The sequence below is a fragment of the Peromyscus eremicus genome, chromosome 3 (genome assembly GCF_949786415.1).
Source record: "Peromyscus eremicus chromosome 3, PerEre_H2_v1, whole genome shotgun sequence".
NCBI classification, from domain to species: Eukaryota; Metazoa; Chordata; class Mammalia; order Rodentia; family Cricetidae; genus Peromyscus; species Peromyscus eremicus.
Genome location: NC_081418.1, coordinates 104731660 through 104752620, shown reverse-complemented (window position 1 = coordinate 104752620; position 20961 = coordinate 104731660). Strand labels below are relative to the sequence as shown.

At 41.1% G+C, this 20961-nt stretch overlaps 1 protein-coding gene across 1 annotated transcript in view; it reads left to right on the top strand.

Moving 5' to 3' along the window:
* The window catches only part of Adamts9 (ADAM metallopeptidase with thrombospondin type 1 motif 9), a 168628-nt gene that overhangs the window by 72023 nt on the left and 75644 nt on the right, over nucleotides 1-20961 (top strand). The window contains exons 23-27 of the mRNA XM_059258235.1: nucleotides 5978-6097; nucleotides 9116-9220; nucleotides 9388-9555; nucleotides 11402-11668; nucleotides 13915-14076. Coding sequence (XP_059114218.1) covers nucleotides 5978-6097; nucleotides 9116-9220; nucleotides 9388-9555; nucleotides 11402-11668; nucleotides 13915-14076 — 822 coding nt within the window. The remainder of the gene's footprint in view (nucleotides 1-5977; nucleotides 6098-9115; nucleotides 9221-9387; nucleotides 9556-11401; nucleotides 11669-13914; nucleotides 14077-20961) is intronic.

Here is a 20961-nt window from a genome sequence, read left to right as displayed (position 1 = left end):
AAAAGATGTTAACACACTTTGAGATCAATGTCAAGACGTGACGTCACACCTACTACAACTGACAGACCAATCTGCTCTTCTCCCATCTCCCTTACAAGAGATTTGCCCTTCCTTTAACTCATCATGCAACGCAGGCAAACCACTTAGTTTTTAGACCTTATTAAAGAGCCATAAATATTCATACCAAAAATTTCCAAAATATGTGATAGCAGAGAAGAAAATCAAACACACTGCTGACTGTGCCAAATTTGGCTTTGTTGTTGTTTATTTGTGGGTTTTTTTTTTTCTTTTCACATTTTTAAACCGGGCAGTGGAATTGTACTCTACCTGTATTTTTGATTGACTAGAAACATGCAGGACATACACTTGACTGCTTTAAAGGGAAGAAATCAGTGATATTCAGTATATTCACACTCTATTGTAGCTAGAGTTTTCCTGCCTGGCCCACAGTCAGGACAAATCTTTCTCACCTGCCAGTCCCACAGCCTCTCAGACCCAACCAAGTAAACACAGAGACTTATATTGGTTACAAACTGTATGGCCGTGGCAGGCTTCTTGCTAACTGTTCTTACAGCTTAAATCAATCCATTTCTATAAATCTATACCTTGCCACATGGCTCGTGGCTTACCAGCATCTTCACATGCTGTTTGTCATCGTGGCGGCTGGCAGTGTCTCTCTGACTCAGCCTTCCACTTCCCAGCTTTATTCTCCTCCTTGTCCCGCCTACACTTCCTGCCTAGCCAATGGCCAATCAGTGTTTTATTTATTGACTAATCAGCAACACATTTGCCATACAGAACATCCCACAGCACTCTATGACCTCAGTCTACTTTCAAACTATTTCCAGCACCCCAAAAGAAACCCCATATACATTCCCATCCCCCTCTTCCTTAGCCTCTGGCAACCATCCATTTGCATTCTCGGTCTGTGGATTTGTAACATGCTGGACTTTTCATAAGGGTGGGTGGCTGTGTGTAACACATAGCCTCTGGCTGGCCTCATTCACACTGCATAAAGCTTTCTGAGCCCGTCTGCACAGCAGCATGTATCAGCACTCCTTCCTTTTCATTTCCGAATCATATTCCACTGTGTGAATGAGCGTCTAAGATGGATATTTGGGTTCTTTTCACATTTTGGCTACTATGAATTTTGCTGGCATAAATGAACAAGTATTTATTTTAGTACCTAATGCCACTTATTTGGAATCTATTGCCCAGGGATGTAATTACTGGCTCCTATAGTAATTCTATGTTTTGGTTTTTAACTTCCAAGTGGCTTTCCATGGAGGCTGTGCCGTTTTCCACCCCTCCCAGCAATATACAATAGATAAGCAATATACAATTTCTCTGTCATTGTCAACAGTCACTATTTTCCATTTTTGAAATTGTAGCCCTCCTACTGAGTGTAAAGTGCTGTCTCACTATGGTTTCTAGTTATCTTCCCCTAATAGAAAAAGATGTTGTGCAATTTGCCATGAGTTTGTTACCACTTAAATATCTTCTTTAGAGGAATATCTATCCCAACTGCTTGTCCATTTAAAAAGATTATAATTCAGCCCATTGGACCTGGGGCTGTAGCTCCATAGGTAGAGTACTCGCCTTCATGAACAAAGTCCTGGATTCCATCCCTAGCATTGCATACAGTGGGCACAGTGGCACATTCCTATCATTGCAGTAATCAGGAGATAGAGGTAGCAGGATCAGAAGTTCAGGGTCAACCCTGACAATCATAGACAGTGTAAGGCCAGCCTGAACTACATGAAACTCTGTCCAAAAAAGGGGGAGAGAGGGTTAAATAAACAAACCTCTAAACCACTTTAAAATGTACCTTTTCCCATTTTTCACATGCTCCACCCAGTACCGTTCCTTTTCCTAGTCTCATTTAATCGTTTGAAGGGCATAAAGTTGTGGATGATGTTATGTGAAGTCTGTATATGTCCTGGGTACTGATTTTTAAAAATCAGATATATCACTTACAAATATTTTCTACTATCTCCTTGGTTGCTTTTTACTCTGTTGATCATGTCCTTCAATGGACAGACGGTTTTCCATTCTGATGAAATGTAATTTATTTATTCTTTTGTTGTCTTTGCTTGTAGTATCATAGTGCACAAAGATTGTCAAAAACAATATCACAAACGCCCTTTTTCCTTTGAGAGTTGAATAGTTGGAGCTATTTGCTTTAGGCAACTGATGCATTGTTAATTTTCTGTATACATGAGGTAGAGTCTGGCTTCACACATGTGGGTAAACAGCTGTCCCTGCACTATTTGTTGAAGACAGATTCTCTCTCTGTTAAAGAGTATTGGGATACCTGTCAAAAATCACTTGAGCAAAAATGTAGAAGATTTTTCCTGGGCTCAGAACTAGTCTCAAGGCAGTCTTTATGCCAGCATGATATCATTTCAATCCCTTTCAAAAATTTTGAGATTGGAAAATACAAATCCTCCAATTTTCTTCTTCTTTTTCTATATTTGTTGATACTTGGAATCTCTTACCATTCTGCATGAACTTAAAGATAAGCTTTTCCATTCTTTACAAAAGTCATGTGATTTTTCACTGGGTTTGAATGAACTCTAGATCAGTTTGGGGAATGTTGGTATTTTTAGCCATATTTTCAGTGAACAAGTAATCTTCCAATTTATTTAAGTCTTCTAATTTCTTCTGCAGTCCTTTACAGAATTTATTGTAGAATTCTTTCACATTTATAACTACACTTTTTTTCCCATTGCTTTTTATTCTTTGGGATGTTACTATAAATGTGCTCACCTTCTTAATTTCCCTTTTAGTTATTTTTGATGATATGTAGAAACACATCTTTTTTATTATTTTTAAAATAATACATTTTTCTATTATTATTATTATTATTATTATTATTATTATTATTATTATTCAGTTGGTTCCTGAAACTGCTGGATTTGGGTCTTAGCTATGGTGGTTTCTCTGCAGGTTCTTTGGGACGTCTGTGTCTGTTGTGGTAACCCCTGCAGACAGGCAAGGCTTGGCTTCTCTCTCCAATCTGCCTTTTACTTCTCCTTGCTTTTGTCTCTAGCTAGACCCCCAGTGTGCTCAGAATAGCAGAGGTGATAGGAGATGTCCTTTTCACATTCCTGACCTCAGGAGAAAGTCTCTCCCAATTGTGTGAAGCACACAGGGGCTTTTAGGTACTTTCCACCATGGTGAGGAAGTGTCCTCTCATTTGTTTGGTTTTTTTTTTTTTGGGGGGGGGATCACTTGCATGAAAAATTTTTGTTTTTTTTAATTTGGCCAAGTGACTTCTTTTTATCTATTGATATGATCATAGGTCTTTTTAAGGTATTTTTTTTCTGTTTTATCTACTTATATGAATTATTTTTTAAATTGCATTCCTGTGCTAACTCCCACGTGATTATGACCCATACTATGTCACAGGTTTTGATTGCTCGTGTTTTCTTGAAAAGCTTTCCACCTTTATTTACAAGAGATTTTTGTCCATATTCTACCCCCCTTGCTTTTGATATTAAGATCATGCTGGCCCTGTGGGATAAATTCTCAAGAGATAATTGAGAGTTGCATCAACATTCTTGCCTAGAATGCTCTTTGCAATATTGTTTTTTATAAAAGACAAGATATTTGCTTCTTGCATATTTAGGTGTTGACCTTGTGGGAAATAATTCCTCCTCAATATTTTGGAAGTGTTTGAAAGGACTGATGTTAACCTTCCTTTAAATATTTAGTAGCATTCACTTGGACTTTATTAGGAATTTTTTATAATTGAGTCAGCCTCTTTTGGTAGATATATTCATATATTTATATCTTCTCTCTCTTTTGGTAGTAGGGATTGAACCTAGGACCTCATGCATGCCAATCATGTGCTTTCCCACTGAGCCACACCTCTGCTCCTCTGTTATTTTGTTTTATTCTGTAACCCATTCACATCTACTCTGTATGTATTACTTACTTTCTTTGTCTTTGGGGTTTAGCTTGCTCTTCTTTTTGTTCCTTAACAAAGTTAGGTTATTTTTTATTTCTTTTAATTTATTGATAACTTTATACAGTATATTTTTTCTCATATTCTTTCCCATCCCTCAACTCCTCACAAATCCTCCCAATCTCCTACTCACCCAATGTCATGTTCTTTCTCTCTCTTAAAAAAAAAAAAAAAAAAAAAAACAAAAAAAAAAAAAACAGAAGATGCTGGGCAGCAGCGGCACATGCCTTTAATCCCAGCACTGGAGAGGCAGAGCCAGGTGGATCTCTGTGAGTTCAAGGCCAGCTTGGTCTACAGGGTGAGATCCAGAACAGGCATCAAAACTCCACAGAGAAACCCTGTCTTGAAAAGCTGAAAGAAAGAAAGAAAGAAAGAAAGAAAGAAAGAAAGAAAGAAAGAAAGAGAGAAAGAACGAAAGAAAGACAAAGAAAGAAAGAAAGAAAGAAAGAAAGAAAGAAAGAAAGAAAGAAAGAAAGAAAGAAAGAAAGAAAGAAAGAAAGGAAAGGGAAAGGAAAGGAAAGGAAAGGAAAGGAAAGGAAAGGAAAGGAAAGGAAAGGAAAGGAAAGGAAAGGGCCATTAAAAACCATGTTCGTGTTGGTCATCTACTCCTGAGTAGTCTGCCTTGTAGTGTGATAATATACCAGTGTCACTCCACTGAAGAAAACTGAATTTAAACAAAGTCACCACATAATAGGGGAGAATACCCCAACTAGACACCAAATGCTACCAAATAAAAACCCCAGTACCAGGAATGGGTTACATCTTTTTGAGTCATTGGCCAAAGTGATCCCATAGACACCCCCCAACCCCCATAATAATACAGGCTATATTGCCAATGCTATTGGTTACCCTCCACAACTTGATGGTCCTATTGCTGAAGTTCGGCTGTGGCTGTGAAGTCTTTCTTCCTAATTTTTACAGCGTTTGCAGTGATAAGTTTCCTGATGACCCCTGCTTCCACCGTGTCTTCTAGTCATGGACTGTTCCTTTCTCTCCAGTGTTGTCTAATATCTCTGTGATTTGTTCTCTGACATATTGCTTAAGAGTTTCTCAGTTCCCGCACATTGGCGAACTTTCCAGGTTGGCTTCTGTTATTGCCCCATTCCATTGTTGTCAGAGAAGCTGCATTACGATGTCATCTTTTAGATGGACTGATACTTGTTGGGTGGCCTCTCTTGGAACAACGTCTCATGCACATTGATATAAATTCACACCATGGTAGGAAGAGCAAAAGTGTTGTGCTACCTTGTTACCCAATTTGGCAGCTTCTTTCTTCAGTAGGTACTCATCTACCTACTGCAAGGTTTAAAAGTTACTGTCCTTAAATCCCCAGCCCATCAATAGTGGACCTTCAGCAGTTGTTGCTGGCTTAGTGAGCTCTTCAGTGTAGGGAATGATTCCACATCTTCGGCTGTCCTCCTCATCACACCTCTACCCCCATGCCTTTCCTTGTTGGCCTGGAATTCTGGCAGTGTGCCTTACAGCAGCTGTATTGATCTCTGTATTACTTATCCGCCGTGATATATTTAACTAACTTTTGACTGTCACATGGATCCTTTCCAGTATCTTGTCTCATTCTTGTAAATGATATTGCAAAGAGTGTCCTATGCAGAAACATTGATACAACTTTCAATTACTTCCTGAGAATTCTGTTCCAGAAGTTGAAGATCACAGAGGTCTCTACTAAACACCTATGTTAACCAGGGTACTCTAGTAGGTAGAGTGTGAGGAATACGAAAATTATGGTTATGCTTCTCTCCCTCTTGGTGCTCACAGTCAAGGAGGTGTACCCTGGCAAGTGTAATTCCAGTAGCAGACAGAAATAATTCTAAATTATAAATGGCCAATGTAAATTGTAGGAAGCAAGATTACATAGTTTTACCTAATCTCTGGGTGTCAGTCCTCGGGTTCACTCTGATAGAAGGACTTTTCTCTTACAGAATATTATGGGGTGAGTACATGAAAGAACAGGTTTGGTGAAACTTTTGTTTTATTTCATTCCCCCAGTGCAGTGTCACTTGTGGACAGGGATACCAACTAAGGGCAGTGAAGTGCGTCATTGGGACTTACATGTCAGTGGTAGATGACAATGTCTGTAATGCAGCAACTAGGCCGACCGATACCCAGGTGAGTCTCCCATTTCAACTCAGCTACTGGCTTTGGGCAGCAAAGGGCCAAAATGTTTCATTGGTTCAGACAAGACCAAAGCATTGTCATAGAGAAATCCATATGTAGAACACCTGGGGTGTTAAATTATCTGGAAATTACTTATTTTCTACATTTAGAATCTAACTTTTTTCCTGGTTTTGTCTTGTTTATTTGTTTAAGTATCTGTAGATTAGAGTTTTAGAGTTTCATTCTTGTTGGATAGCCAATATTAGGCAGTCTTGTCTTGAATTTGGCTAGCTTACATTATTTATTTGAAGACTCCGGTAGTTTAGACATAAGTGTAAGAAGTGTGTGCTTCTCAGAGTAGTTTGGAGCAGCTCTCAAGACCCAACAACAACTTCGGAGAAGCCTAGTGAGAGGGAGGCTGCATGTGGCCGCCCTTAAAACTGGAAAATAGTGGGGAGAAAGAGAGCTGCTAATTCCTCAAAACTCACCACGTAGATTTTTACTAGATGTCGCAGTCTCCTGTGCTCACAAGGTCATTGACACCTGTATGTGCCTGTGGTGTGCTGTTGAGAGTGTCTCCTCAGCACTTTATCAAGGTCAAGGGGTTCCCAACCTAGGAAAGTGATAGAGAAACTTGAATAATTTGAAATTGTTTCACTATGAATAACACCCAGAAGTGAATATTGGAAAATTATTATCTGGTTCTGCAAAGAATTTTTCTTCAGGAAAGTCTCAGGCAGCCTGGCTTCATTCTTTATAGCCAAGGACAACCTTGCACTTCTGATTCTCTTGCCTTCTACCTCCTGAGTCATGAGATTCCAGACATGTGCCACCCTGGTTTAAGCAGTCCTGCATATTGAACCTAGGATTGCATGCATGCTAGCAAGGACTCTACCCACTAAGCTACATCCCCACCCTCACCTCAAAGAGATCTTCCAAGGTGGTGCTTGGTGAGTCAAGTTGTAAAAACCATCTACAATTCACTTTCACCTTCCTCCTAAACACCCAAACATTATAATTCAGTAACACATTTCAACTATATTTTTCGGCAATTATAGTCATCCTTTGGCAATAGGTTCAAAAGTTGAACAAAAAAAATCAATAAAAGTCTTATTAGCACTAATTGGCTATATGAAATGTGAGGTAATTATAGGTTTTAATGTCATTTGTAAATTTTTTGCTATATATCATTTATTAACTCAGTAAAATTTCTAAATATGCACACAAATACAAGTGTCTGTGTGTAATGTTTGTGTGTGCAAACACATACATGTACACATGTACATAGGCATGTATGCATGTGTACATGAGTTTTTTCCCTCATGAGAATATACTACCTCACAAGCTCACTGTTATGTACATTCCTTAATCTTGGTATTATTTATGAAAAGAGAAAATTTGAATTTTCATATCAGATTTGATAACTGCTAAAGACAGATTTGGGCCAAGACTATACTCAGAACTCATGTTTTGAGAAAGGCCTTGTATAGCCAACCAATTGCCTCTGTGCTAAGCACCCTCAGTTGGGGGCATATTACTATGTGTCATTTCTGAATGAAGAATCACGAGGGGTGAATATGGTGACATTGATCATATTATTGTTGCTGATCAACTAACCTAACAAGTACTGTACCTGTATAAACGTGGTTTTATCATTTTATTAAAATGTTCAAAATGACATGGGGATGGAGGAAGGGAACTGGCCCTGTTGGGAAAATTCTTGCTGCACAATCATGAAAACTTGAGTTCAGTTCCCCAGTACCCCTGTAAAAGCTGGACATAGTGGTGTGTATCTGTAACCCTGAGGTAGGAGGCAGAGATAGGTGTATCCTTGCAACTCATGGGCCAGCAAGCACAGCCAATCAGTGAGCTTCACATTGTGTGAGAGATCCTGTCTCTAAAATTAAGGTACAGAGTGATTAAAAAAAAATAGCCAATAAACACCCTCTGGCCTCCACATGCTCACATGTACACACACACACACACACACACACACACACACACACACACACACACCCCACATGGTCATTAGTCCCAAGAAAATGTCAGTCCTCACATCAAGAGAAAATTTATCAATTTCTTAGAGATTCAAAACAGGATTTCTCACTCTCATTCAGGAGTGTTCATTTATCCATAGACTCCCAATGGCTCAAGCCTATGGACACATTATTTACTTTCTGCAAAAGTCCCCTGGGACTCTCTTTGGAGCACAGACAAAGGAAAATGCCAGGCGTGGAGCCAGGTAGTAGAATTTTCACGCCATATGTAAAGTTTTAAGGCAAGGAAACGTCAGTGACCTTCAGTCTCAGACCACAGCACTTTTGCTCCAGGTCAGCTGACTCTTGGGCCTTTGATAACTATGTATCAAATCAAGGAGCTGTGGGGAGCTCCTGAGGCTGGGAGTGATTATAAACAGGTGTGCTCTTCTGTTCTCCACTCCGTAAATAGGAGACTAGTATCCATCCACAGATGATTGAGTTCACTACAGCAAGTCTCTCTGAGTGACTAACTGAGGGGCATTATGTGAATTCCCCCCATTGGCCTACAGAAAATTCCTTTTGTATCTAAGGTTGACCTTCAGGACCCTGGGTGTTATCTTTAGGTGCCCTGGGAAAACAAGTTCATGATTAGCAAGTTTTGATTAGGAAACTACCTGAAATGTGAGAACACAATTTAGCCTTGAGAATTTTTAAACATTAACAGTTAATAATTTTTAAATGATATCCTGCTTTTTCCAGACATGCGCACTCCTTCACAGTGTTCCCTCTTTTTCTATGAGCAGGTGAATAAACAGGGCTTTAACGATCATTAAGTAGACCCTGCCCTGTGTTAAGGCATCCAGAAAATGATTCAGCTTGTATCCCTCTTTGCCATTGAAGAGACTGGGGCTAAAAGAGGTCATGGGACTTGTAGAAACAGGCAGAAATCAGAGTGCTTAGATTTCTTGGTGCGGTGTGCTTTCTTACCATGACTGTGTATCTATAAACACAGGTTGCCTTGAAGGTAAATGTTTTCTCCTTTCACATCTAGGACTGTGAACTATCATCTTGTCATCCTCCCCTGTTGGGCCCGGAACCAAGGAGAAATGCACACAGTGTGCCCAGAACCCAGTGGCGATTTGGGTCTTGGACTCCAGTAAGAAACAGACTGGGAGAAAAGTGGGGAGGTGTGCAGAGGAGACAACTGTTCTCTGACATGACTCTAGAAAGGGGGCTAAGGACTGATAAGAAACAGGACTAAGTGAAAAACACCAAGAAGCCATTTCAAATGACATGTCTGTGTCGTTTCACTCCAACACCCAGTGCTCAGCCACTTGTGGAAAAGGGACCCGGATGAGATATGTCAGCTGTCGAGACGAGGACGGTTCTGTGGCTGATGAGAGTGCCTGTGCTACCTTACCTAAACCAGTAGCCAAGGAAGAATGTTCTGTGACACCCTGTGGACAGTGGAAGGCTCTAGACTGGAGCTCCGTAAGCGTGGATTTTGTGGGGTTGGGCAGGATTGGAAGATGAGGGAGGATAAGGAGTTGAAGGGTCCATATTATATGAATGGGTTATATTTCAGAGTTGGACTTGAGATTTAAATTAGCCTGTTCCATATATATGTATCTAGCTAAGTATAAAAGAAATCTTAGTCAACTGTGCAAGGAATGCACATTTAAAAATATGTATATCAGTATCCTGTCTGCCCAAGTGCCTTTCCTGCTGGGCTGACTGCAAATCTCCATCTGCAGAGCTCCGGTAGTGGGTAGTAGACTTACCTAGCCCAAATAATGGCAAGGAGAGGAAGACAGCTGGGGTTCTCGGACTTGGAGTCTGATTGCCCATGCATCCTGTGATCCCTCAAAGGCAGGTGTCCCTTGGTTCCCTTCCAGGACAGCCATGGGGACCTTCTCACAGTCCCATGAGCCCAGCCTTCTAAGCATACAAGCCCCATCTGTGTGGGCTTTTATAAAAGCAGATGAACCTTCTCTTGAGGCAACTTCTCTTCTCAGCCCTTCATCAAGCCCAGAATCCAGGGAGTAGCTTAGGTTAGGTGAACAAGGAGGCTGAGGAGACATAAGATTAGCGTTGCAGAAAATTTCAAAATTTGTGTATGAGACACGGAGTCACAGAGCTACGGAGAAACCTAGGCCTAGTCATTTATCGGTTGCCTGGTTTAAAGCAATTTAAAGTCTTTGAACCTCATTTTTCCTCTGCTCTTAGAAGAACGGGCTGAGGAGATGGGTCAGTGGGGAAGAGCACTCTGTGCCAGTATGAGAATCTAAGTTTAAATTCCTGGCCCCCATGTAAAAGCTGGGCATGCTGGCATGTTAGTAAACTCAGTGCTCGGGAGCAGAGAGAAAAAGAACCCAGTGGCTCCCCTGAGCTCACTGGCTAGCCACTCTAGCTGAAAATGGAGAGCTTCTGGTTTATGAGAGACACTGTCCCCAGGGACTAAGACAAGGAGCTACAGGTGGACAACACTGGTCATTCTCCTCTGACCTGTACAAACACACACACTAACACACATACATATACCATACAAATGCACATACATATGCAAATAAAATTGAATAGGTGAATAAAATTGCATTTAAAAAACAAATGAAATGAACACCCATTTTATGACATTGTTATGATTGAGATTTATATATGTTGAATACTAAACAGAAAAGTAAGTACTCAACAAATGACAAAAAAAATTCTCACTTTTATTCATGAAGAGGGGGAGAAAAGCACAATACTATCTATGTGGTGCCATGGGTACTATTGAAGACAGGCTGCCCCTGAGATGGGAGGTTCTTGGCTTGTTCAGGAAGCTCTAAGTGCAGTACATGGAGAACAAGAGAACAGAAGAGGAAGTACCCAGAGGCTCCGTAATCAAGTGCCTAGCAAATCAGCAACAAGGAGTTTGAATGTTATTTTAAGTGAGCTGGGAAGTCACCAGATGGATGCATGAATTAAGTGGTAATGGGTGGCATTTTGTCACACTGGCAACCGACACATATGTAGAACATGTCAAGTCCTAAGCAGAAGTCCAGTTGATAACTATTATATTCATCCTGACAAGGGAAGGTTATGCCTTTCTTGGACAAGAGAAGTGAGGGTAGAAACAGATATGGCTGGGATCTGGATGTATCTTGAACGGTACGTTGACAGCATTTCTTGGCAAAAGAGATATTAGATGGGAATAAGAGAAAGCAGTCAAGGATGATTCTAAGACTTTAAGCTGGGCACCTGGGAAAATGTTCCGCCACCTGAAGAAACATATATTCAAGAATGTAACTCAGACTCACAAATGATAGCCCCTGTTCTTTCTGAATATTCAACATAGTGTTCCGTGACTTGTGGGCAAGGTAAGGCAACCCGACAAGTGGTATGTGTCAACTACAGCGACCACGTAATTGATCGGAGTGAGTGTGACCCAGATTATATCCCAGAGACTGACCAGGACTGTTCCATGTCACCATGCCCTCAACGGAACCCAAGCACTGGCTTTACTTACCCATTTCAAAACGAGGACTTCCGTCCCCGGAGTGACAGCCCTAGCCGCACCCATGTGCTTGGAGGAAACCAGTGGAGAACCGGCCCCTGGGGAGCAGTGAGTATCCACTTTGCCTGCTTCTCTCCTACTTGGGTAGTGCCCTAAGGAAAGCAGACTAGAATTGCTTCTGAAGAAATTTGCCTTTGAAAGATTATTGACACGCATTTGCAGTCAAGCTGGGCGAATACAATGGCTTCATTGCAGTCCTGGAGAAGAGTGCCTTTGTAGTTGAAGGAGGGGGTGTCACTTCTGGGTGACAGTCTTCATGGTTGAACTGGGAGGGGGGCAGGCAGGAGAGGGGGCAGAGAAACTTTTCTGAAGAGGAATTCTTTTTTCTTTCTTTCCTTTTTGGATACTTATTTATTTGTGCATGTGTGTGCCGTGGCATGATGGTGAAAATCAGAGCCCTAGCTAGCTAGGGCTGATTCTCTCCTTCCACTGTGTGGGCTCAAGGATTGAACTCAAGGTATCAGGCTCGGCAGCCAGCACATTAACCGGATGAGCTAGCTCCCAGACTAAAAAGGAGTTCTTAATGGAGGCAGGTGGCCTTTCCCCCTGCAAACCTCAGTTTCCTGTCTGTAAGAGAAGGACAACGTTGTCTTGCTTTCTCTAGTTTCCCAGTGAAAGGAGATGATTCCAGAATTGCTTTGTGGTTCACCAGCTACAGGATGAAGGCCAGCAACGACTGACTGTTGTCTTTAACACAGTCCTTATTACTGTCCTTTCAACTACGAACGGCATTGAAAAAGATGTCGAAAGAAAAAAATGCACTTGGATGTTTTGAACTGTTATGCTGGATAATTTTTCAAAAAATGCATTGTGGAATGCTGAAACACTTGATGGCATTCCCGAGAAGAAGGGTGACCACAGATTCGGACAGCCACGTCATCAGAGGGGGTGTGCTGACCACTCTGGGGGTCTTGTTAGCTTTTTACTTTCAGTGTCCTTCCAGTACTGCTAATTGTGTTCAATTATTTCTGGGCTAAGAGGAATTAGATGTCTGCCGCTCCCCACAGTGAGTGTAAATGCAGGAGAAATACTGGCCTGTGAGTGCTGATTGGATTCTGTGCTTGGACCCCTCAGTGTGGCTCTCGCTTTGTGTGAGCCAGCCCCTTCCTTCTCCTCCTCTCCTGTTTCCTGCAAGTCTCTCACTTAGGAAAGCTTCCAGTTCTAAAAACTGAAGGATGATGGGGGAGAGTGGGTCATGGTCTTTCCTGGTTGAAAAAAAAAATTAGAATTTGCGTGTGTATATTTTGGTGATTCTATGAAAGTTTTGTTGTTTGGTTTGGTCTGTGGTTTTGTTTCATGGTTTAGTACGGTTTTCATTTAAGTCCATTTATAGGGAGGGTATATTTGCTTCAGGTTGAATGATTCTGTCCTGAGGCAGAGTCCCCAATCAAGGAGGGTTAGTTGGAGAAGATTGCATTGCTTTGGAGACTCAATGAGTATAAGCTTGCCAATTTTACAATAAGGGCCATAATGGAAGGTGCTAGAAAATGCACTAGCTTAAGGGGGTAAAGAATTTCTGGAAAGAGAAACACTCCACTTGTAGATTCATAGGAGAGCTATGAGAAGTGTGCGTGGGAACCAACTGAAATACAAACAACAACAGTCGTTCGAGAACATTCCACTGAAATGGCCTGAAGAGAGAAGTGTGGGGATGGAATTCAGTTGAGTTCATTGAGGAAGTGAAAAGCAAATAAAATAGGTCTTACTATCATCAGCCACTGAAATAGAGGTTCTTGTAAAGCGGGGGAGATGATGGGACTAGTCACCTACTAGGAAGTAATGTCTAAATGACATTCTGTGGTACCTTCATGGACACACTGAATGAGTTCATATAGACGCTTGATTTCCACAACTGGCAATTCATTAAGTATGAGTTAACCTCTGTGTTGAAAGAGACTCAAGCATTGGTTCTAAAGGAGCTCTTGACATGTTAAAAAAAATGTCCACAAACTACGGTGCCTCTTGACACTTCTGTCCCTCTCAGAAATGAGGACAAGACACAGGAGGGCAATGAACAGGGTTGCACAGAGGACTCTATAAACATTGTCACTCATAAGGGTATCATACCTACTGACGGCCTGGGGAATGTGAAGAGAAGCCCATCTCTTCCGTCCAGTCATATGCATGTGTGTACAAAATGAACAACCCCACCTTGGGGAAGGGCCCAGTTTCCTAGCTTCCTTTCCCCACTGTGTATGAAGACTTGAAAGCAGTCTCTGTCATTTGCCCCTGACCTTTCAGCCAGCTGGCTTATGTGTGGTGCTGAGGATAAATCTGCTGTTGTGTGTGCTTAGTGTTCTAGTACCTGTGCCGGAGGGTCCCAGAGGCGAGTTGTGGTGTGTCAAGATGAAAACGGATACACGGCCAGTGATTGTGTAGAGAGAATCAAACCTGATGAGCAAAGAGCCTGTGAATCTGGCCCGTGTCCCCAATGGGCTTACGGCAGCTGGGGAGAGGTAAGAGCAAACCATCGGTCTATCTGTCCTTTCTTGACTGGCTACTATTGTTTAATATTTTATTTTTCAGAACTAGATCTAGGAGGAGTGTCTAGACCTGGGATTCCCTAGGAGATTTCTCTTAGTTCTATCCTGCTTCTTAAATGCACTTACTGCTAACAAGAGAAGCTTGACTATGTAGGAGGTGGAGAATGAGGAAAGACTGTACATAAATCTAGGTCTAAGTTGTTTGTTAGTTACCCTCTGATGGCTAAGAAATGAATGCTTCTAAGGACGGAAATCACATGTTAAAGTAGCCCATGGGAGTCTTGCCGTTTCTGTTATACTTTTGGGTGCACTCTTTCCCATGGCAGAGTGCCTTCCAAGATTTCAAATTCCTCACAAAACCAGAATGGGTGTTATTCCTGTTGCAGATGACATTGAATGGCTGATGAGCTGTATAGCCTCCTATTCTCCAATTGTGATTGCTGTGACTGTTAGCTTTGTAAAATGGCCCACTTTGCCTGACAAGTGGTAACACGGTGTTTGGAGTGCATAAAAACAGGTCCATTTCCTGGCTATGTTTTTTTGTTTTGTTTTGTTTTGTTTGTTTTTTAAGATCTAATTACACCATTTTCCCCCTTCCCTTTCCTCTTTACTTCAGGCCTTCCCATGCATTCCCCTGTTCTCTCTCAAATTCATGCTCTCTGTTTCTTTTATATATATTATATATATACATTTAGTAACCCTAAATGTAGCTAGAGTTTTCCTGCCTGGCCCACAGTCAGGACAAATCTCTCTCACCTGCCAGCCCCACAGCCGCTCAGACCTGACCAAGTAAACACAGAGTCTTATATTGGTTACAAACTGTATGGCCATGGCAGGCTTCTTGCTAACTTTTCTTACAGCTTAAATTAATCCATTTCTATAAATCTTTACCTTGCCACATGGCTCGTGGCTTACCGGCATCTTCAGACACTGTTTCTCATCATGGTGGTTGGCAGTGTCTCCCTCACCCAGCTTCCTGTTCTCTCAATTCTCTTCTCTGTTAGTCCCACCTATACTTCCTGCCTGGCCACTGACCAATCAGTAATTTATTTATTGACCAATCAGCAACACATTTGACATACAGACCATCCCACAGCACTTCCCCTTTTCTTTTCTTAAAAAGGAAGGTTTTAACCTTTACACATCTCCAAAGTCAGCTTGGTATATTTGGGAATTTGGGCGTAGCTTCTCTTACTACTTCCTGCTGGAGGGGGGCGCTGTATCTTATGGGGACACAAAGAATATTTTAGGATTATGGAGTAGTCCATGAGGGTGTATCGTCTGAGCCAGTTGCCTTGAAATGGTTCTGGATATTGGATCATCTGGGCCATGGTGTCATCAGAGACCTTTCAGGGGGTCTTGGCTGGTCAAACCTGATGTATCTTAATCTGGAACAAATCCATAGCCTCTGGTTTTCTGTGGAAACAAAAGCAGAGCCTCCTTTCCAAAGCAACATATCCTTACATCCAAATTTTGAAGTCAAGGTACCTTTAAAATATACATTTTGGCATAACTCAACAGCTTTTGTAATCAAATGTTTTTCTTTAGTTACGAATATCAAAGAGAACATAATCCAGATTCTCTGTGTGGTAGCCATCTTTACCTGGTTTATTTTTTTTATATTAGCTTGAGCCTATTGCTTTAAACTGCAGCCTTCTAAGCCTGAAACGGCACTGGCGCTATGGCTGCTGGCTCTGCCCACTTCAGCTTCCCAACATGGCGGTGGTACATTTTCCGCCAGCTCTGGGAGCCATCAACTCTCAGAAATAGTGGGTCTATACTTCTATCAAAGCAGCGTGTAGCCCAGAAACCTTTTTTTTTTTTGTTTTGTACTAGCAGAGGCTAAATCCACCATACAGCTTAATGTGCCACTTGCAGAGGCCTCATTCCCGCCATCCTGCAGGTCGAGCATTCATACCAGGAACCCGCCATAGTAGCTCAAACACGCAGGCTGCTGCTAGCTTGAAAGAGACAACTAGGAGCTGTTTTTAGCTCCGTTTTAGAATCTTTTTACTCAGGTTTTAGGTGGAAACTCTTGCCAACACGTTGGGCGCCATTTGTAGATGTAACCAACCGTCTTATTAAATAAGAAACACAGAGCCGATTCAGAGAAGAAAGCCAAGAGGTCAGAACTAAGAGCCTTACCCTTCCTGCTTCAGCTATCCTGCTTCAGCCAAGAGAGCTCTCTGAAAAAAGGGCCTACTTCCTGTGTGTATGTCTTTTTATAGTCTAGCTGTTCTGCCTTCTCATTGGTTGTAAACCTAAACATGTGACTGCCTTGTCACTGCCTATATGTACCTCCCTCCAGGTCCTTAAAGGCGTGTGCCACCACCGCCACGCACTTGCTATGGCTCTAATAGCTCTGACCCCCAGGCAACTTTATTTATTAACATACAATTAAAATCACATTTCAGTACAAGTAAAATACCACCACACCTAAATATGTAAACACAACCTGCTCTCTCCATACATTGTTACTTGTATGTATATGATTTCAGGGATGTTCACTTGCTATCAGATAACTAATTCGGGTGCTCGACCCTGGGGGAGACTGTTTCTCCTGCTCTCGACATTCATTAGTTGCCCATAGTTCTTTGTCTAGGGTTGGGGTCCTGTGAGATTTCCCTTCCATGTTAGCATGTCTGTTGGTGCCATCCTTGTTCAGGGCTTGTTTAGGCAGCCATGTTGATGAGATTTCACAAGCATAGCTTCTCTGACATTTCTATGAGATGAAATCTCACAGCAAACATCCTGTTCTTCTAGCTGCTACAATCTTTTTGTAACCCTTCCTCGCTGATCCCTGAGTCTTAGGTGCATGAGCTGTGGTGTAGCTGTATCAGTTAGGGCTGGGCACCACATGGCCACTTGTTCTCTGCATTTTGATTGGTTGTGGTTTTCTGTAATGATTGCAAAGAGATATTTCCCCGATGGTGAGTATAAGAATAAATATTTAGTAAAATCGACAAATCCCTACTCATCAGGAGAGAATGACTATTTTTAAAATCTGCAAATGCAAAAAATAAGCAAGACAGTTGGTAGCCAGTGAAAAACAGAGAAGACACTGGCTGCACCAAGCTTTCAATGTAGGATACATTCTAAAAACTCTTTTAAAGATCCAAGACAAGTCTCAGATTCAAAATCACTTCCATTTCCTGTTTCATTTTCTACAGATTGTTCAACTAGGAATCCTGCTCTTGGATTTCTTCCAAAGCAACATGACTATGTTGATATGTCATCTGATGTAATTATTGGAATAAATGACTCTTCTATACAAAAAAAAAAGAATAAATATTTAGAATGAAGTTAGAAGGTATGCCTCAGGTAGCTGGTGTGTTCCGAGTTCTATACAGGATTTCCTTCTTCTTAAACAGACCTCAAGTCCAATTAGAGAGCTGTTGGTTACCACCAAGGTGTACATGCTGCTGCTGCACCCTGAGGATATTGTCATGCTGGATATTTTTAGTACATAGGCATCGTAGCTGGGTATGACTATTGGTCACTTTCCTCATTTGGAAGGTTGCATGACACCTTCTGGTTCCATGAAAGCGAGTTCTTAGGGAGGAGGCTTTGAGGTCAACCCAGCTCGGATCCTCTGGATCCTGTTTCTGAAGTACATGGGATTTTCACCCCATGGACTTATCTTCTATCTCTGGGAGGCAACCAAGGGTGACAGCAATAGCCTGTGTTTTGAGAGTCTCTTAGACAACTCCAAACCAACAGCTCAAAAGAAGGCTTCTCACATGTGGTGTTGGGGGTACTGTTAGATAGTCCATAGCTGTTGGAGGAAGCATTGTCGGCCCAGTCAATATATGTAACTATATATGCATATGTATATGTATACACGGCATTGTCGGCCAGACAATATATGTAACTGTATATGTATATGAATAATGTATATGTATATGTATACACAGACTTGTCAGTATTATATATAATGTTAGGTAGATTCCTTATGACTTTTCCAGACATCTCTACTGTATCTTACCCTCCTCTCCACTTCTTTATATCCTTCCCCTCTCCCTAATTAAAGAATCCCCTTTGTTCCCATTTCCTCTTCAAATCACTATACACTGTTATTCCCCTCTCTACTGCTTCACCCCGCCCCCCCACCAACCTCTGGTCCCTTTTAAGAAACACAGATAAGAGAGAGAACAAGTGACATTTGTCTCTCTGGGTCTGAGTTACATTTTTCAATTTGATCTTTTCTAGTTTCATCCATTTACCTGAAAGTTTCATGATTTAATTTTTCTTTATAGCGGAATGATATTCCGAAGTGTATGTGTGCCACATTTTCATGATCCATTGTCTGTGGAAGGACTTTTAGGTTGTTTTCATTTTCTACCATTGTGAATAGAGCTGCAATGAACACCATGGAGGAAGTGTCTGTGGAGTAGGATGGCCAGTCCTTTGGGCATATGTCAAGGAGAGATATAGCTGGGTCATGTGGTAGATTTATGTTTAGTTTTCTGAGGCTTCTCCATGCTGCTTTCCATCTGGACCAGTTTGCAATCGCACCAACAGTGAGGGAGAGCTCCCTTTTCCTCGAATCCCCTCCAGCATTTGTTGTCAGTTGCTTTATTGATTTTTGCCATTCTGACTGGGGTAAAATGAAATCTCAGCCTTGTTTTGATTCTTAGTTCTCTAATTGTTAGGGATGGCGCACTTGGTTGAGATATTTCATAGCCATTTTTCCCTCTCTCTCTTTTTTTTAAGAACTCTCTGTTCAAATACCAAGCCAACTTTTTTTTTTAAAGTGGGCCATTTCAACTTTTCTTTTTGTAGTTTAAGTTCTTTGTGTACTATAGATATTAATTCTCTGTCAGATGTATAGCTGGCAAAGATTCTTTCTGCTCTGTGGGACTCCTCTTCGCTTGGCTGGCTGTTTCCTTAGCTGTACAGAGCTGTTTAGTTTTATGAGTTCTCACCTGCCAGTTGGTGGCCTCAATTTCAGGGCAAATTGGGTCCTATTCAGAAAGTCCTTCCGTATACCTGTATCCTGTGCCTATTGCCTATTGCTTCTGTTATTTCTGGTCACTTCTACGCTTTAGATTTCACAAATAGGTCTTTGATCCCTTTGGAGTTAGTTTTTGTGCAAGATGATAGATATGGGTCTAATTTCACTTTTTTTTCCATATGGACATCCAGTTTCCCTAGCATCATTTGTTGAAGATGCTTTCTTTTCTCTAGTATATATATATATTTGGAATCTTTGTCAAATATTACATATTAGATGGCTGTAGTTAAGTGTACTCATATTTAAGTATTCAGTTTTGTTCCATTGGTCCATATGTCTGTTTTTGCATCAGTAAGTACCTCTGTCTCCATGGTTTTTTTTCTTGTAAATTTGACCTAAGCTAGAGTTATCTGAGAAAAGGGAATTGAGAACATGCCTTAAAAAGACTGTTCTCTAGGCAAGCACGTAGGGCATTTTCTTAATTAGTAATTGATGTTGAAGGGCCCAGACCATTGAAAGTGGAACCATTCCTGGCCAGATGGTCCTGGGCTATTTATGAAAGCAAGTTAAATAACCCATAGAGAGCAAGCCATGGCTTCTGCATCAGTCCCTGCTTCCAGGTTCCTATCCTGCATGAGTTACTGTCTTGACTTCCCTCAGTGATGGGCTTTTGCCTCAAAGTGTAAGATGAAATGAACCCTTGTTGCTTTGGTCATGGTGATTTATCACAGCAATAGGAAAACCTAAGGCAAGTGTCATATTGTTTTGATTACTATGGTTCTATAATATAACTTGACATCTAGAATGATAGTCTATCCAGCAGTGTTCTTCTTGCTCAGGATTATTTTTGCTACCCAGTGTCTATTTTTGGTAACCTGATTTTTTAAAACTGCTATGAAGAGTGAGATGATGATTTTGATTGGGATTGCATAGAATCTGTAAATAGATTTTTTCCGAATGGTCATTTTCACAATACCAATTCTGTCAATCCATGAACATGTTAATGGTATGTCTTTCCATTTCCTAGTGTCTTTATCATTTCCTTCAGTAAGTTTTTATTGTAGAGGTCGTTTACCCCTGATTAAGTTTATTCCTAGATATTTTATTTTCCTAGAGGGTATTGTGAATGGGAGTGTGTCCCAGATCTCTTCCTATGTATGCCTGGAGGCTGAAGGCCATGAAAGCTGGGGTGTAACTCTTCCAGGGCACTGAATATGGAACTTGGGTTACATCTGGGGAGTTGAGGAGGGTGCATGGAGGGAAGGATCAGGCAGTCTCACCCAGCTAGACCCTGGTTCAGGATATGCGGGATCTAGCTGGACCTAGGTACGACCTTTATCACTTTTGTGATATTAACAAGTAACGTAATTTAGCCCAATTTTCATATCATTATCCATAAAATGGAATAGTAATAGTACCACCTGCATAATATTTATAACTATTATATGAGACAGCATCTATTAAATGCCTAACATGTAAACTTCAATCAATCAAATGATACTGTAATAATGCAATAATAACTTACTTTATTAATAGTAAGAATGATATGCATTGGTAGTAGTAGTGTTGGGCATTTTGAGCTTTTGTTATACTTTATAGCAGGACTTATATGCATATTTATGTTACTCAAAATTGCTCTCTCTGATTGAATGTGTAAGAGAAGTACATACTTAAGGCTCATTGAGTTGTTCTGTCTTGACTGTTTACCACATAAAGCCTGAAAATTAACACCTGGGAGACCACAGCACAAAGAGGAAGAAAAAAAGACACAGGAGATGATGGGCTTATTAGTCCACATTCTTGTGTCTCATCATTTCATATGCATAATCTAGAAGTCACAGGCAATTGACCCAGGAATTTTTGTTGACTTTCGCTGATGTCATTCTGGGCAGTGATGCTGAGGA